At 33.9% G+C, this 20,255-nt stretch overlaps 1 protein-coding gene across 1 annotated transcript; it reads right to left on the bottom strand.

The window, feature by feature from the left end:
- Positions 1-2,735: 2,735 nt before the first annotated feature.
- LOC123551551 (ras-related protein Rab-21-like) lies at positions 2,736-20,201 on the bottom strand. Its single transcript, XM_045340581.2, has 6 exons — positions 19,909-20,201; positions 16,510-16,569; positions 15,979-16,086; positions 14,963-15,081; positions 12,766-12,854; positions 2,736-7,662 (listed from the first exon to the last, which is right to left on the bottom strand). The coding sequence occupies exons 1-6, from the start codon at positions 20,038-20,040 to the stop codon at positions 7,526-7,528; spliced, it is 645 nt and encodes a 214-aa protein (XP_045196516.2). The 5' UTR covers positions 20,041-20,201; the 3' UTR covers positions 2,736-7,525.
- Positions 20,202-20,255: the final 54 nt, after the last annotated feature.

Raw genomic sequence — 20,255 nt, forward strand, 5'->3', positions numbered from 1 at the left:
CATGTACTTCTTATTGTACTTTCTGTCCATGATTGAATTTAGGGAAGAGAGACCAGTTACAGTACAATCTGACTAAAGTACATCTCCAATTAATGCTATGCTTTGGATCTGAAGACGTGCTATCGATAGACTCGTTCTGACAACCCTTCCGATAGCCAATCAGAGCCTTGCTTTCAACATTTTGGAAGTGAAAGTAGAAGTTTAAAAAATCTATATTTAGCTAGGGTTTTTGAGTCGGCTAAAGGCTGAAAGCCTTTTGACGAGTCCTTGCTATCCAACGATTCTCTAAATGGACCGAATAACATGTGAAGGGATGTAGTTCCATTAGATTTCTCAAATTTCAAACAGTTCACTGCATGAATGAAGTTAAGTTGTGTCAATTCCCTTTGCTATGACCATTATACGATGTAATCTGTCATATTTATGACTTGTAATTGTGCAATTCTCGAATGTAACTCATTAAGCATAAATGTGCATTTTAAGAATTGCGCAGGCTTACAAAGCTTGGGTAACATCCATCGAAAGACAAAAAATAGTTCCACTGCAGGGCTCCAGATAAGATGCGTATTAGCGTAAATTACGTATAGAAATTATGCAAATACGCATGTCTAATAATTTCTAAGCGTATAAAGACGTATATAAAATTACAGAAACGCACACAAGGCTTTTTAAAAACAAAATCTGAATCGTCTGGATGCGTTAGGTAACATAGCCGATCAGCCTTAATTCTCCCACATTGAACGTAAACACGCATCGTATGATTTCTATAAACTTTGCGTGGGTTGAATTTTGCAGTCAGTAAACGGATAAATTATCGGAAGAAGAAGCTCTTACTGGTTTGTTTAGTTACTACTGATATTAAAAATGATTTTAATTCTTATTTTTCGAGAAATAAACAAATCGGCGAAACATTAAATTGTATTTTCTTGTAGTTTTTGAAATCGAAAGTAGATCGTCTATGTTTGGCGAAACGAAACAACTTTTTTATGAAAAGATTTAAATAAGAGGTAATTTAACCGTAAACTTCAATGTCAGATACTGCCAACTGCTGCTAAATGTCTTCGTATCATCACAATTTGTAAAATATATTGTTCAAACTGGAGAAAAGTGTAATCGTATCCGGATATAATATTTTGGGTAAATATCGAGCTGTGTTATGAAATTTTAAGAAAAAAAAAACTAAAAACAAACTGAAACTGGTAGACTATACTGTCAGTACATCAATCATTAGCCGACTCAGGCCATTCAGGCCTTTGATTCATGTTTATTACGACGACCACATGAAGACTGTGCCCTTGTGTTTTGAGAGGTATCATATGTCACAGTACATGACCAGTGTAAGGGGAGAATATGTGTCAGACAGCTTGTTAGCTCAGTAGGTAGAGCACTCGCCATGTAAGCAAGGGGCCCTGGGTTCGAGCCCTAGACTTATCGCACATTTTTCTCACTGTGACATTCGACGCTATTCTGATGGTTCAGCCAAATGCTTGTTGAAACGAGTCGTCTGATTGGTTCAAATAAAAATAGATTTGTGAAAATAAAAATAGCAATATCGGAAATCCAAATATACAGAAAGATTAATGTGAATAGGTCAGCCTCAGATTTGTTTAGAAGATCAAGTACTTTAGTCAGATTGGTTGCAGTATTCCAACGTTATAAAAAATAATTTAGGATACCAGTCTGAAATGTTAAGCATCTGATTGGTTCGTTTCTGAGCACAATTTTGAAATTGACCTATGGCAAGATTGCATTTGAAATTGGTATCCAAACTCATTGTTATAACCAAGGAGCCTGGTTTCAAATGTTACCGGTCTTGAAATCCACTGTTCATTAAGCTAATAGCTCATTTAATTTCCAATCCAGATATTTTAGGAATAGTACCAATTTTTTGAGATGATTTTCTAAAGCGACATATCTTGCATCTTTGATGCATATGAAGATCTTACTTGTGGGTTACTATACACTGGTTAGATATCAAGGAACTCTGGTCAAGTTACATAATATAACTGAAATGTTAGCGACTGAAGTATAAAGATGCTTACATTTACATGTAGGAAAGATCCATTATACATAGAAAACTCTGGGGACATTGTCTTCTTCACCTACTCCAACTGTTTTTAATCTGTGCTCCAATATGCATTTATTGAAAGTAAAAACTTTTATTAAACATGAACTTAGAAGGAAAAAAAAAAGTTAAAATCACAGTGACAAAACACACAATTTCAAATATTAGTTCCAAAGTTTCTCTTGGGGTGGGGAGGATCCTCTACACCTCTGCTGAGGGGTGGACACCCCATACACCAATTGTCCTCTTCAAAGCTCAGTAATGTATTTCCCTTTCAGAATCCTTTCTACAAGCTATACACTTTGTAGGTTTCTGCATAAGAGCAGTATGTACTTCTTTGTCCATGTTATACAGCATTTTCAAAACCAATGTTCAGGTCACACAAACGTACTACATCTCATTAAATGTCTGTAGGCGAGGGGTAGCCTGCCTGGTACTGAATCCAGGAACGCTGATTAGGTCAACTGCCCGCTGTTACATAACTGAAATACTGTTACAAAATGGCACTAAACCTAAAACAAATTAGGTGAGGGGCATCTGTAGCAGTGCTGCTCACCAAAGACTTTGCTCGAGAGTTGGAGAACATTTAATAACAAATTTTGGTCAGCTGGTGAAGAGTGTTTCTCTATGCATGATTTGCATCAACATGCAAAAATGAAAAAAAAAAAAAAATTTGTTACAAATTTATTTTCTTTTCAATAATGGTCAATTCGTATTTACACTCTGTACAATACTTCAATTAGATGGACAAAAAAGACAAAAATATATCGATTTCATAACAACAACAACACTGGAAAATGTGGTGCTCATAAGGAACGTCTCAAGCAATATCAATTTTCTGGTACAATTTCTCATTCATTCAGTACATCAAGAAATAACATAAACATTATTAGGTTAAACTGTATTTTTTTGTCCAAATACATTACAATTACTAATGTCCTGGAACTGTGCAATCCATTATTAGCTTCAGATGTACTTTATATGACACTGTTATTTCCTTACAGCACAATTACATGATTCATGTAACTTAACCAGAATATTTGCATTATGTTATTTGTCTATATAAACTACAAATAAATTACATAATTTCTATAACCAATCTGGAGTGCAAACACACTGATCATTTGTATAATTACTATTTCTTTGCATCACCATTACGTAAGTTCTACATTATGTGACCAAATTAAACCACCTATACACTTCTCCAATAATTTTCTGAATTTGCTGTCTAAATTGCAGAACCATTTTTATGTTGTTTTTTTTCCTTATAAAAATTTGCCCATCCAATGCTCTGGAAATTTGCAAAGTTTTTCAGGTAAAAATACTCAATTTGACAGATATCCAGAATTTAAAAGTAAAATTACATGTCAATAAAATATAAGACACATTTGGCATTAAAATACAAACAATATGTCTAACTTTTTTTATCCAAAGGTAACATGTGATAAAAATACCAAGATCAACTTAATAACACAGAAAACTTTGGGTCCGATGCAGATTAATTATTTGCAAATTTTTTGCTTCTATGAGTAACATTAGAGAATATACAAATGCATGTATTTATGGTTATGTAAACACATTTGGTCATTCTTTCCAAATCTGGCACTGGCATCTGACTTATACATGTACCAAAAACATTTCGTCTTGCCAGATTTGCAGGCACAGAAATGGGAATGGCTTATATTTGACTCTATATAGACATGTTCTAAATAAGGAAACTGATGTATACACATGTTGTGAAGAAAAAAACTGGGAAGGGCCAAGTCAGACTGTCTTAAAAGTGATATCTTCAGCATTAAGGAACTGAGGTGTGTTGTTATGCTCGTTCGTAGTTTCTTAATACTGAAGATTTCTCTTCATAATGACTTTATACAATATATAGCACATAGGAATGGCAGAACTGAAGATCTCTGTATTAACATTTCAATCATTTTGTATCATTTTTATTTTTTTTTGTTTTTCTATGAAATTATTACCTTTAGAAAAAGAACTGTTAAAAAACCATTATTATGTAAAAAAAAAAAAATGGTCAAAGATAATATATATTCGTATATTAACTGCTACAAATTCAGTAACCTGTTTGACTTTCTACAATAACTTTTAATAAGTTTACACCAACAGTATGGTGAAATCTATGAGAATTACATCAGCTCTGCTTATATAATGGTACTGCTAGCTTCAATGATAATAATAAAATAAATGTTGAACCAGCCTGTCCAATATATAAAAATTTAACCAATTACTGTCATTTACAAATAACTGCTAAACTGCGCGCTAAAAATTATCATGCATACACTTCATTTCTGTTAGATGAAAACATGATTGGTCATATACTTCATTATACATGTAAGTAGTAACTAACAGTCACAGTATATAACAATTTCTGAAAAAAGAAATCATGCACAAAAGCAGACATTTACAAATATTATAATCATAATTAAATTACAAATAATATTAAAAGCATGCATAATATACAAAAGCATTACACTTAACAAACAATATATTGTGATCATATAGTCACCTAACAAAAACACATACACTTAAACATATTGAGGTTTCAAGGGTTAATAAATATATATGTATAGAATAAAATGGCTACAATCTGCATTTATGTACTAATATTGCAGAAGACCCATTTTATAATAGATAAATTTAGAAACATTTTTTTGATTGTTGTTCAGTAAAAACTTTGTTCTTTTGAATCAATGGGCCAATTCTGCCATTACTTTAAGATTTAGAGGTTTTAGTTTATATTCTACTTAAGTTTTAGGTTGACTGTGAAAGAACTTCTACAACTTATATCAATCACTCAACACCTCATTACATACAGAATCGAACGCCATGAAGGTATAAAAAAAAAGAGAAGCCCATTTCCCTTTTAATGTTCAGCACAAAGCAAAAGACAGGTAAGCTGGCACTTCTTTTCACATCTTTGGTATGATGATGGCAGGTATCGAACCAATTATCTCATGCACAAGCAGCAGACGCTACACCTCTAGGCTACCGAGGTGGGAGCAGGCAACATCCACTTCCCACAAGCAAACTGAATAACTTCCCCACTTGAATGAAACTAATATAAGCAAGGCCCTAACACACGGTTGTGATGGGCAAATTCTTTCCCGAAGACGATGAACTCAACGTCTAGCAAATATTGCCATATCAATATACGTGTAATCTTCATTTTAAAAGGCTTAATAAAGAACAGTTATCAGAAACCGTGAAGACATATATTCACGGGCGGCTAATTTAATGGATTTCCTGTCTATGTCAATCTGCAAAATTAAATCCAAATAAATAAGAAAGTTCTCATTCTTCATTTTGATAAGAGGAAATCCATGAATTCATATCTCCCATGAAATAGTCATTTTTGGGCCAAACTGGGAAATTTTATACCTCATGAACTTAAATGATTTTATAGCAGCCAGAAAATGGCAATCACACTGAACAGCACTTTTGTACTGCACTACATTAGCACTAATTATGCGCTGAATACATCAAATGTAACATACTATAAACAGACAATCTTTCTGCTTTAAATAATTCACACTAACATTGTTCAAAGCTATTCTGGGTTAAAAATTTATGTTTATAAGTTTGCAAAACTATTTAGAAAACAACAAAAAGATCATTAAAACAAAACTATGTCACACATGTTTAACGCTACAAACAAGGACTATGACAGCCTGGTGTTGTCCCCTGTGTGATAAAAATCTGGGTTCCAGTTCACTCTTTTACATAAAATTGATGATTTTTTTTCAAAGTCCAACATTAACTTTGTAACTAAAGTCCACTGAATTCTGATTCGTTTTCAGTGAGTCAACAGACAACAACTTTGAATGGCCAACGGAAGTCATAACTGGTCAAGCACTGTCTCATGAGATCTCATTTGAAGCAAATGTGGACGGACAGACAACCAGTCGCGATAAGTTACTTTTTAACGGACAGACAACCAGTCGCAATAGTTTACTTTTTAACAAAAAAGCATGAAACCTCAATAAAAAAACTTGGACATCTCAGTCACAAAATCTCTCATATGAAACCCAGACATACCATATACTATGAAATCATTAATATTCGTGGGTGGCTAATTTTTAATGGATTTAATGGCATCGTCAATCCATGAAAATAAATTCAAACGAGTAAAACTTCCCAATCATTTTCTTTTCAGCAGTTGAAATCCATGAATCCATATCCTTATGAAATAGATGTTTTGTCAAAAAAAAAAAAAAAATTTTTTTTTTTTTAAAAATGCCATTTTAAACCCACAAAAATAAATGATTCCAAAGTAGACTACATGTATATAACTTGAAAAATGATTAAGATGGAGTTTAATGATAATCACAACATTGGTATGAGACCTCTCTAAACCATCTCGCTGCTCAGTTCTTGAGAGGTGCTCACACAATATGATAGAGAAGTTAATAATAATTATGATAACGGAACACGACTCATATACAGAAGTGTCTGCTTTCTTAAAACATGGAAAATAACTGAATAACTGAATGGACTAAACAATTGAACATAGATTCAATATCAACTGTCGGAACTTCTAACAAGGGACTTTCTATTTTACAGGTTTAATGAAATATTTCGAAAAATATGCTTTTTAAACAATGCAAAATACAATTTTAAATTGAATAAGACTTACAGCATAAACCGAAGTAATATTCTGTAAAAATCATCTTGAATTACATAATATTTTCTTGAATCACTAAATATTTTCGTTCCATTTGTGCCAATAACTTTCAGTACAATTTCTACCGTTTGAGTGCATTATTTGAGCCTTTTTTGAAGCTACACTAAAATTTATTATGCATGTCAGATACAGCACAAACATCTTAAATAAAGCTTCTTATAGTTAAGAAGGAAACTATTTTGATCTACACTATATATTACCTTGAGCAGAACTTTTGAAATTCAATTCAGTGAAATCATTAACAATCTGTACTGATAAACTTCTATGTATTTCTTGATTCCAAGTATCCATGAAAATCCCAGAGAACAACTTTCAGATTTCATACTCTCATGTTCTGACTATTTTAGTGGAAATTTTTTTTATGTCAACAAAAACAAATAATTTCACAGTACATCTCTCATTACCAACAAGGCCAGTTGGAAAAGAACATAACACATTTTTGAGCGAATTCATTTTGTTATCATTATAATATTATAGTCGAATAAATAGTTCTGACTAAATTTTCTGTAAAAAATTCAACAGCCAAAATGTTTTTCATGAAAACATTCCATACTGTAAAAGCAATAACTTTAAAATATTAGGACTTTAAACCTTTGTATTAACTTATCCTCTCTTAAGGCTTAAGTCTACAAAATCTACGCAAAACCATCACTGTTCTGCATAAAAACATTTCTGCAATCACCTTGAGTGACTGAATCACAGAAATCCCCGATCTAACAATAACTTGTTACAGTAAGATAACAGTGAAAACATTACAACGGTTGCTATGACGATGACGAACAACATCCCCCGCCTCCACCTTGCTGTTGGCTGCCTTCGCTATCGTCGACAACAAGCACACTTTTACGACTGTTTTTTCCTGGCCGGGTAACTGTATCTTGATCAGATTTCTCAATCATATCTGTAAACAAATCAGCCAAGTTTTGAAATATTTCTTTCACAATCATGATACATTTCAAATCCAATAACTTATACTGGCACTTATTTGGTTACCTTAAGCCTTATCTAATTTAGTATGAAGTAACTATACAGTGTAACCTGTCTATACTGACCATCCCAGGGGAAATGATAAAATGTGGTCTTTCTTAAGGTAGTTCTGCATGTTTGATAAAACTGGAAGTAATGGCATAACGTCATTTATCCGGAAAGCATAGAATAAAGTCTGGATTTGGTTATGGAAACAAAAATCATTTGATAAACTAACGGCAACCAGTGAGTAAATTTATTACAACGGCAACGTCACTGTCTTTCTAAGTTATAATATGATATTAAAACATCTGACACGTTAATTTTAGAAATGTCATAAAATTAGCTTGAAATGCGTGGATTTCTTTAATCATGGGCAAATATCTAAACAAGAGGACCATGATGGTCCTGAATCGCTCACCTCTTCCCACATGACCCAGTTTTGAGTATGACGTCGTTTTTTCTATTATTTGACATAGTGACCTAGTTTTTAAGCTCATGTGACCCAGTTTTGAACTTGACCTAGATATTATCAAGATAAAAATTCTGACCAATTTTCATGAAGATCCATTGAAAAATATGGTCTCTAGAGAGGTCACAAGGTTTTTCTATTATTTGACCTATTGACCTAGTTTTTGAAGGTACATGACCCTGTTTTGAACTTTACCTAGATATCATCAAGGTGAACATTCTCACTAATTTTCATGAAGATCTCATGAAAAATATGGCCTCTAGAGAGGTCACATGGTTTTTTTATTTTTATACCTACTGGCCTAGTTTTTGAACGCACGTGACCCAGTTTCAAAACTGACCTAGATATCATCAAGGTGAATATTCAGATCAATTTTCATGAAGATCCGTTGAAAAATATGGCCTCTAGAGAGGTAAAAAGATTTTCTAATTTTAGACCAACTGACCTAGTTTTTGACCGCAGTTGACCCAGTTTCAAACTTGACCTAGATATCATCAAGATGAACATTCAGACCAACTTTCATACAGATCCCATGAAAAGTATGGTCTCTAGAGAGGTCACAAGGTTTTTATATTATTTGACCTACTGACCTAGATTTTTAAGGCATGTGACCCAGTTTCGAACTTGAACTAGATATCATCAAGGTGAACATTCTGACCAATTTTCATGAAGATCCATTCAAGGGTATGGCCTCTAGAGAGGTCACAAGGTTTTTCTATTTCAAGACCTACTGACCTAGTTTTTGATCGCAGTTGACCCAGTTTCAATCTTGACCTATATATCATCAAGATAAACATTCAGACCAACTTTCATACAGATCCCATGAAAAATATGGCCTCTAGAGAGGTCACAACGTTTTTTCATTATTTGACCTACTGACCTACTTTTTGAAGGCACGTGACCCAATTTCAAACTTGATCTAGATATCATCAAGATGAACGTTCTGAACAATTTTTATGGAGATCCATTCATAAGTATGGCCTCTAGAGAGGTCACAAGGTTTTTCTATTTTAAGACCTACTGACCTAGTTTTTGACCGCACATGACCCTGTTTTGAACTTGACCTAGATATCATCAAGATGAACATTCTGACCAATTTTCATACAGATCCCATGAAAAATATGGCCTTTAGAGAGGTCACAAGGTTTTTCTATTATTTGACCTACTGACCTAGTTTTTAAAGGCATGTGATCCCCTTTCGAACCTGACCTAATTTAAAACTTGATCTAGATATCATCAAGATGAACGTTCTGAACAATTTTTATGGAGATCCATTCATAAGTATGGCCTCTAGAGAGGCCACAAGGTTTTTCTATTTTTAGACCTACTGACCTAGTTTTTGACCGCACATGACCCTGTTTCGAACTTGACCTAGATATCATCAAGATGAACATTCAGACCAACTTTCATACAGATCCCATGAAAAATATGGCCTCTAGAGAGGTCACAAGGTTTTTCTATTATTTGACCTACTGACCTAGTTTTTGTTGGCACATGACCCACTTTCAAACTTGATCTAGATATCATCAAGGTTGAACATTCTGACCAATTTTCATGAAGATCTCATTAAATATATGGCCTCTAGAGAGGTCACAAGGTTTTTCTATTTTTAGACCTACTGACCTAGTTTTTGATCGCAGTTGACCCAGTTTCCATCTTGACCTATATATCATCAAGATGAACATTCAGACCAACTTTCATACAGATCCCATGAAAAATATGGCCTTTAGAGAGGTCACAAGGTTTTTCTATTATTTGACCTACTGACCTAGTTTTTAAAGGCATGTGACCCAGTTTCGAACTTGACCTAGATATCATCAAGATAAACATTCTGACCAATTTTCATGAAGATCTTGTGAAATATATGGCCTATAGAGAGGTCACAAGGTTTTTCTATTTTTAGACCTACTGACCTAGTTTTTGAAGGCACGTGACCCAGTTTCAAACTTGACCTAGATATCATCAAGGTGAACATTCTGACCAATTTTCATGAAGATCTTGTGAAATATATGGCCTCTAGAGAGGTCACAAGGTTTTTCTATTTTTAGACCTACTGACCTAGTTTTTGAAGGCACGTGACCCAGTTTCGAACTTGATCTAGATATCATCAAGATGAACATTCTGACCAACTTTCATAAAGATCCTAAAAAAAATGTGACCTCTAAAGTGGTCACAAGCAAAAGTTTACGGATGCACGGACGACGACAGACGACGGCCACCGCGCGATCACAAAAGCTCACCTTGTCACTTTGTGACAGGTGAGCTAAAAATTAGCACACATACCTATAAATTTCATTCACCAAATTATAGACCATATGTTTATTTACAACTGTGGGAAGAATCATTAAAATGTACACTGTAAAAAAATTCTATTTGCAAAAATATTCCCATAGACTCCCATTATGAATACATGTGTGAGATAAAAAAATCTGAATCAGTCTCGCAAAAATTCAAGCGCATGACCTTTTTTGTTTGCCAAATGTTCTAAGTATATCTTGAAGTTTTGAAAAAATCAGTGTTTAATCAAATTCTACATTGTAGAATTTTTTTTTATCTGAACGTGCAGAACAACCATAACAGGTGATATCACTTCTTATAAGGGGTAAAATGACACTCTTTTTAAATGGGATCAGAAATTGATGACCTTGGAAGTTAAATCATATTTCTTTATTTCTGAGGTAGTCTTAAGTACTGAGCTGACTGTAATAAATGTTTTAATGTTGAAGTTGTTTAAATTATAACCCATTACTAATGGGTTCAAAAATGTAGTTTACATTATTTACATGTTTATCTTGTATCTAGTACAAAATTAATGTAACATCAAATATAAATCTTATAAACCTCTACATCTATTTGTTTTTATAACTTTTATCTCAAGTGTGATATTAAGGCAAATGCCTTCTCTTGCCTATTAAAATATAGTCCTGTGTTTTGTTCACAGGAGAAAACTCCTGAAGCTATTCAAATGTTGTATAATTATGTCCCTTTTATTCTAAAAAAACTGGGCTAATCAGAGCCAAGAAAAATTGGTCAGAATATATGAGAAATGATTTAAGGTATTGGACCCGTAATAGAGTATCTCCTTTTTGAAGAGTATTCAAGTCCTACCATAAACCTACTTTGACTACAATTTTCAGGGGGGGCGTAGGTTCAAACCCCACCGGGACCGAATTTTTCTCTCCATGTTTTCCTTTTTTTTCTAGTAAGTTTTTACTTCTTTCAAGACTTATTATGGATGAATTGTACAAAAGTGGAAAATTTTCATTTTATAAGCGATTTTTTTTGCTGTTCAAAGTGAATTTACCTCTGAATTAGGAGGGGTAGAGTTAGACATCTTTAAAAATACTGAGTTACATGCGGTAAAAGTTCTCTATTTTGCCTTCATTCTTTAGATTACATATTGTGGAAGAAATGCAGGTAGGTTTACTATTGCCCCCAAGATTATTTTTGAATGAAGTGAGCAAAATTCAAAACAGACCCACAGGATTCGACCTTAAGGATTACTACCCGTAATAGGCTTCAATTTCACCCAAAGCGTACATACAACTTGATAATGTAAGCTTTGAAAATGTCAAACGATAGAAATAAGGTGCATATTGATAAGTTATATAGTGACAGAAGTTCTCAAAAATTTCCTTTAAATAACCTCCCCTGATAATTTTGGTTTTTCATGAGTTATCTCCCCTGAAAACTAGAAAATAATGACTTTCTCCTTTTCCCTACGGGGAATTTTAAATTTCTTTTTGACATTTGTATCAGAATCATATAACGCAAATTTCTACCGCAAAATTTTGTCGAAACTCAAGTTGAGATTCTCAAAATCAAAGAAACTGTATATTTCCCATGGGCATCAATGTTAAGTTCAATACCGATTATCTTCCCCCAAAATGATAAAATTTTAAAAATTTCTCGGTGAAACGTTTTAAATTTTAAGTGTCTTTTAAGTGACCAAATTTCATTTAAATATTACCATCCAGTTATAAGACATGAAAAATGATTATTACACCATGTCATCCTTAATTTTTCGATGTTGGAGTTAGAATTCTGTCTCATTAAATCTGTTTACTTGAGGCACCGTAGACAAAAATGATTTTTACAGTTTTATTTTGTGTTTTATAATTGTTTAACAATAGTTTGATGTTTCTTTTATCAAAATTAATGCTGTAATGAATTCTATGCAAATGTTTTAGATAGTGATATCACATTGAATTTTGTCTCTTCTTGAGTGTGAGAAAATACCATAAATTATACAAAATTTACAAAAAACGGCACGGTAAAAGTTGTTTAAAATTTGTAAGACAGTGTGAAACATGTTCAACTTTAAGAATATACCAAGCAAATGCCATTTTTTAAAAATTACTTTTAAGGGTCCAATACCTTAATTTTTTTTAAAAAGATTATCTAGTCGGTAGCCAGACTAATTAAAATACAGTAGTGCATGATCCTAGCTTACAGCAAATTTTTTGTTTCCAAAATAGGAAAATGTAACACCATTATCTTTTTATATTTGTTTAAGTTCCCCATATAACAATATCAAATTTTGTAATAAGAAAAAAAGATACTTACTTTTTGCTAGATCTAAAAACATTTCCTCTACACCTTTGTTAAGTTTAGCCGATGTATGATAATGTTTTGCCCCCACAGAAGCTGCATATCTAGAAAATAAAGTTTTTGAAGGATTTTAAGTCAAATTATCACAATAAAATCAAACAGAAACTCTTCAGCTGTAAGTGTGGAGAAAAAGACACATCTCTGGTTAACAATTCTGCAATTGTAGGCCAAATACCCCTAAATCTCTATGCAGCCAACACACGGTATTACTGGGTACAATGTAACTTACTCTCGACTGCAGCTGTTGCCCTACAACCCTACTTTTCTAGACATTGAGACTATGTACCAGTACACCATGTAAATTGTAGACCAGTTGGGGAATAACCCTGGATCCACTGTTTTATTTCAGGCGGCACAAATGAGAATCTAGCAAACCACCAATCTTTTATGAGGTAATTCCTTTACAACTAGAATATCTGTAATATATTTTTGCAGTATCTTGTTTTATGAGTGAATATTATAATAATTTTATTGTATTGCGAGCATTTGTTCAGTGAAAGACTTTTTTCCGTGTCTTTTTTTAATTAATTGAGTAAACTGATATAAATGCAGCACAGATCTATTTTCTGAAAAACTCTTTACCTCAGATCAATTAAGTACTGTAAAATCCTTAACATTCAAGGGGGTCTAATTTTTGTGAATTTCCAGGCAGCAAAAATTCATGAAATCAGACCCCAAAGAACTGATAACAAACCAGTTAATTTTATTTGAAGATTTGAAATCCAAGATACATGACTGTATAGCCTGTTTTGACCCATAACACAATATTAACCCGCTATATTTCTATAATGGACTAGTCCATCTTTCAATTTGGACAGTACCACTTATTACTCAAAGGGGTTTTTACTGAAAATTTACTGACTGAATAGCGAACAGTGCAGACCATGATCAGACTGCACGGATGTGCAGGCTGATCTTGGTCTGCACTGGTCGCAAAGGCAGAACCATCTGCCGCCAGCAGGCTAAGGGTTAATGCCAACAAAATTAAATGATGTCACAATGATTCTAGACCTACATGCTGGTTCTTTATTTTCACTGATTTATAAAGCAGTTACTTTGCAGATACTGTCTTTATAAGGCTTATAAAACAGGCATGGATATGATCATATCATCTAAGGGAAAATCAATGCAATTCTATCAGCCAAGGTTTCAGAGCGAAAATGACACTTTATCATTCATTTATAAATTCAACATATGTTACGTTTATTAATTATCAAGAAAAAATCACAGTTTCCAATAAAAATATTTCAAAATTTGTTTATTTTTCTTATCTGTATTAGGCGTTACTGATTTATGATAATTCTCCACCCCTTACACTGCTCCACCCCTCAAGTATAGACCAAAAAACAAGATTGATGAATAATGTCTTAAAACCACAAAAGGGTCTTAAAGTTTGCAGGTAAGTGCTACTAAAATGGAATGAATGAAAAATCCTTAACATGCTTCCTGGATAATGTTAAACTAAGGCAACATGCTCAAGCTCAAAAACTTATTATTCAACAAGATCAAGCCTAATATTTTCTAAAAAAAAATTCTGCATTAAAAAACGGTTGCAACTTTTTACATTAACAAGTGGTTACAGCTAATTAGTTTCTATTTCATCGATTTTGAATGAATCACTTGTCATTTTAGAGATGTTCTAAGAATCTGCTCATATAGTATGGGGCAATGGCACATGGCAGTTTTTTCATTTTGGTTCAATGTTATTTTCAGCAGTAATTCAGATATTATAATGTGAACCTGAATTCTTGAGCCATTATCAACCTTCCTGAAGGTAACTTTCCCTCGTGAATCAGATCTGTACAGCAAAATGACACTTAATTGGCTGTTTTAAGCCAGTCCTGGAGAACATAATGTTTTGTCCAGGATTCAAACCTACAACACCCGGATTAAAATTATCTGGGATTCAGAACTATGACCTATGGAATGGAAGTTATGTACCTTACCAATAGAGATCAATCAGAATAAAATTACATGAGACAGGTGGTCATGCATTCCACAGAGAGATTTAAATCAAACTCCCAACATATCTTTTTTTTAACACCAGGCTTTTGTGTACTAGATTAACTGATTTTTATCTCTACCATCATACGACAAATTTTGTAACACACGTAAATGTAATGGTATTAGTTACATAAAATGATGAACTTACGACTCTGCCTCTGCTACAGTGACATGTCTGTCCTTCTCCAAATCTATTTTGTTACCAGCTATACATAAACATATATCATTGCCTAACATCTTCCGTAACTCTTTCACCCAATTCTTCACCTAAAATATACAATAAAATATTGAAACTTTCCTAATCAACTATCTCTCGCTTGATCAATTTTCCATACAATCACAGCTGTCTTTAACTAAAGTGGCTACTTAAATCCTGGTAATGGATAAAACATTGTACCTTATTTATAAGACAACGTGCTTTTGAGCTCTTGCCGATGATGAATGGTGACGGAATTTTTCATTACTCTGTAAGTGTCTATATACATCCATTTTCAATTTCAAAGCAATTTCTTCATGATGAATTTATCTATTACAGCATACACTGTACAGATGACCCTGTTTTGTAAGATCGCATCTGCGAATCTCTGCACATTTTTTTCTTGGCTAGAACCACCAGTTTTATGCAAATTAAATATGGATAGCTTCCTCACATCCCAATTCTAAGTAACTCATGGCGTGATGCCACAAATACATGTAAGTTTGAAGTCAGTAATCTAAAGCACCAAGCCATGGAAGCCCAGACAACCCTGAATGACCCTCCGGTGCCTTCATGTAAACATCCCTTGATGCCTTTCATCTTTAAATGAGCCATGCCATGAGAAAACCAACATAGTGGGTGTGCGACCAGCATGGATCCAGACCAGCCTGCGCATCCGCGCAGTCTGGTCAGGCTCCATGCTGTTCGCTTTTATAATCTATTGGAATTGGAGAAACTGTTACAACAGCATGGAACCTGACCAGACTGCGCGGATGCGCAGGCTGGTCTGGATCCATGCTGGTCGCACACCCACTATGTTGGTTTTCTCATGGCCCGGCTCAAATGTATAAAACACCGGTATTCATTATTTCTGTCAAACAAAGGCCATGTGCAGGACTTAAATCAAATAGCATGCACTGCCTCTTATTAATGAGAATAATCAATATTATATTAAAACACTTAACTACCTTTTGGAAAGAGTCCTCATCTGTGATATCATAGACTAGAATTGCACCATTACTATCTCTGTAATAGATAGGTCCTAATGCATGGAACCTCTCCTGGCCTGCTGTGTCCTGCAACGAATTTACCAACAAAAAGTTAACTTTGGTTGCAGGATAAAAACTTACCAATATCTATACATTATTAGCTTTCTCTTCTTACCTGCTGTTTACTGCAAGGATGACTGCTATGAACAGGAGCACTGCCTTGCGGGTACAGATGCTCATCAGATTTTTTTGTCTCTATATAATAGAAATATTGTCCTACCCGTGTGTTTTTATGATATTTTCTAAGTCCAAAAGGGGTCATAATTCTTGCAAAAAGCAGGATAGAGTTATGTTTCTTGCTGTACAGAGTCAGCTTTTGATGGTGAACAAGAGTTGCAAGTTTTAAAGCAATAGCTTTGATAGATTAGGAGAAAAGCAGACTTAAACACATAACTTAACCAAGAAAGTGTTGTTAACTAAGAAATGACTAAATATACCAATAACACTTACCCAGATATTTAAAGTTACTCTTTTTCCACCAATGTTTAATTTCTTAGTAAGAAATGATGCCTGAAACGTAACATAAAAATAGAAATAATTCAAAATCATAACTTACGTTTTACAGAAAATTAAGTCAATTACTTCCTAAGACAATAGATGATACCCATCATAAAGCATAATATTAGGGACACAAACTGACCACTACCTAACTAAAACTTAAACAAAATACCATAAACAATATCTTTCTATATACATTTTTTTACAAATAATTAAATATTGAAAATAATTCAACACACATTTCTCAAAGTAAACAAGATCAATTGTTGTGTATTTTAAAAGTGGTTGATAGAGTTATTGCTCTTCTTTTTTTGTGTCTTTTGCCAGTTGACAAGAATAGAAGTATCAATATGAAATTTTTCAAAGTAATTAACTTTACAGTGGAAGTACTAACTCGAGATTTTTCATGAAAATGTATGTCTACGACCACTTACATTTAACATGCAGACACTGTAAAATTCCACAAAATAAGAGCCATAACTCCAGTGAAAATCATTAAACCAAAACATTCTAATAATATACACAACTAGGTTTGGCACTGATCACTCACGTGAAGTTTGGTTGAATTCCAACCACTGGTATAGGAGAAATAGCACAGACATTATAGAACTTAACCAATCAAGGGTCATAACTCTGCTGAATCATGAAAAACATGCTGATGATATGCACAGGGGTGTGGAAATCCCAATATTTTTCACTTTGTCCATGGACAAGTGAGACATAAAAATCCACTTGCCCGCAGTCAAAATTCACTTGTCCAGATTTTCAACATTAAAATGTGCATTAACCCTTACCCTGCTATATTTCTATAATGGACTGGTCCATCTTTCAATTTGGACAGTATCACTTATTACTCAAAGGGGCTTTCACTAAAAATTTACTGACTGAATAGCGAACAGTGCAGACCATGATCAGTCTGCACGGATGTGCAGGCTGATCTTGGTCTGCACTGGTCGCAAAGGCAGAATCATCTGCCGCCAGCAGGCTAAGGGTTAAACTGCCAATAACTCTTTATTTCAGGCAAGTGTTTTTATGATCTACAGGTAGAAACAAAAGCAAACATAATACAGTGTAACTGTGACAAAAAAAGCAATCAACACTTTTGCCTGTATTCAAGGCTGAAGTCACATCTGTGAGGTTGGGGAAGCTTCAACAGATTCAGTATAACAGAAATGCCATGCTGAAACACTGCTTGTGCGAAGTCAGCTGAATTAATAAAATCAAGAGTCTTGAAATGATCCGACTCATTTTGAATTGTACTCGCCATCTCTCTGTGCTTTTGATGACTATTGATTCCCGTTTTTGTCAGCGTCCAAAGTTTAACAACGAATCTGTCCAAAAGTTTGGGAGAACTGTTTACGTTTCAATTTCTATTCTTGGAATTACTGTGTGCAAAATCACAAGAGACTGAGACCAAAAGCCAATCAGAATGCAGAAAAAGATGCCAAATTTAGACGCAAGTATATGGTTTTTCCAAAACTGTAGCAATTGAGAGGCCCTTGGTGTGTAAAACATGGATTTTGTAGATAACTCTATAATCTTCAAGCAACAGCATAACTCAAGCTTTTTGCTCAATTTATACCTGTAAATGTATGCTTGTCCTTGGACAAACAGAATGAAAAAATGCCAGCAAAACGTCCAAAGTCGGACATAGGAATTCCATACCCCTGATGCATAACTGCACTCTTGACTCAAGGTTTAGTGAAATTCGGCCCTATGGTATTTGGCATAAAGTATAAACTCTGTAAAATACAACAAACCGCTGAAAAGTTAGCCAACAGCTATTCATAGCTAATGTTGTAATGTTTACACCTGACTATAAATAAATATTTGTATTTTGTATATTTGCAGTTTGACACTTCTGTTTTAAGTTAGTAATATATTTGCACAGATAAATCTTTAACCAAATTTGTTAAAAAATAAGGGTCTGGAAAATATGTGACAGCGGAAAAAAATATAAGCAAAGCTAGTATTGTAGCGGGGTAGAGTACAAGGGTGCACTTATACTTCCTTGCTATTGAGCTAGCTTTTATAGCAACGTGGTAGTGTCCGCCTTAGGTGTGAGAAGTCCCAGGTTAGATTCCCGGTTAAGCCTGAATTATTTTCAGCCTAACATTAGTGTTACATTTGTAGTAGGGTAAAGTATAAGGCTGCACTGTACAAGCTGTTTTGTGGGCAATTTCTGCCTAGGTTTTGCTAATGGTAGTCATGGTTCTTAGCTAGTTTGTGGCATATTGGCAGCAACCAGTTCGCAGAATGATCACAGCAAGTAGTTCTATCTTCATATGCTATTTAACTCCCCTTTGGGTATTATTAGCAGGATGATCGCAGTAACATTTTCATGAAAAGATCAATGCAGCTACTTGTTCGTGGCAAATTTTATTTGCACGTGAAAAGTGAACAGTGAACACCAAACGAACATCCTGTGATCATTGTATCTATTTTATAAAAAGTGTTCAAGGCATTTTCGCCTGATATTCGCATCATGATCGCAACAAGTGTTCTCAGCAAACTATATATTTCCGTGGCATAAGGCAGGCTGGTAACATTGCCCGATCGGGCTTACGACATAAAAAGTGATATTTCTTGAAAAATAATAAAGATATTTCTTTCAAACTTGGTTCATCTATTTAGCATAACATATGATGCTTAGCAAGATAGAAGTAACTTTGTTGCCTTCAGTTTTGTTAGAATTACTTCCCTTTTTCAGATTTTTATGATGCATAATTTTTGAAGTCCAAAATAGTTATGTTTTTAATGCAATGTTTAAAACAGAAAAGGTTCAATGGCTTTCTATTGCTCCAAACTTGTGCGCCAATACCCTTATTCTATATATTTAGGATTAATACTTCGTTTCTAGTGCAGATGTATGAGCATTTTTTTTAAACTAACATTTCTCTATGATGTTGTAAGTGAAAGCAGAGTAAAATGTAAAAATTCATGTACTAGCGCAATAATTTAGAGTATTAGAAAGCCATTGAACCCTTTTTTTGTTTTAAACTTAGCATTAGAACATATTTTTTGGACTTCAAAGTTTATGCGTCATAAAAATCTAAAAAGGTGAAATAATTCTACCAAAACTGAAGGCAACCAAGTTATTTTTATTCTAGTTTGTATAACTTGTTATGCTTAATAAATGGACCAAGTTTGAAAAAAATAGCATCATTAGTTTTCATGAAATATTACTTTTTATGCCTTAAGCCCTATCGGGCAATGTTACCAGCTTGATAAGGGACTGATAGTCCATTAAAAATCATGTTCAAGGTAAACCGATTAATTAACACAAACATCCCAAGGAAATGACCAGAGTCCTTCCAAAAATCAAAAATCTGCCAAGCTTGTCAATCTTACCTGCAGTGTTGTTAAATGTTTTTCATTGAATTTATTTTCAACATATCTCAACACACATGATGTTTTCCCAACACAACCTTCTCCCAACAAAACGCATTTGAAATTAAAGTTTCTACCGCCACCAACTGCCATTTTTGAACTGTCAATCAATTACGACTTAGTACAAAGGAATCCCCGTGTTTCTGCTATAATTTAGGATATCATTTCTCTAGTTCTGATGTAAATTTCACTTCCTTGTCAAATTCAAAACATTTACACCTCTTTCTGAATGAAACATGGCGAATATGACGTCATCTGTCACGAGAAAGAAGCTTATGTGGCTGACGAAATTCAAGTTAGTGGCTGAT

This window comes from Mercenaria mercenaria, chromosome 4 (assembly GCF_021730395.1).
Source record: "Mercenaria mercenaria strain notata chromosome 4, MADL_Memer_1, whole genome shotgun sequence".
Taxonomy (NCBI): domain Eukaryota; kingdom Metazoa; phylum Mollusca; class Bivalvia; order Venerida; family Veneridae; genus Mercenaria; species Mercenaria mercenaria.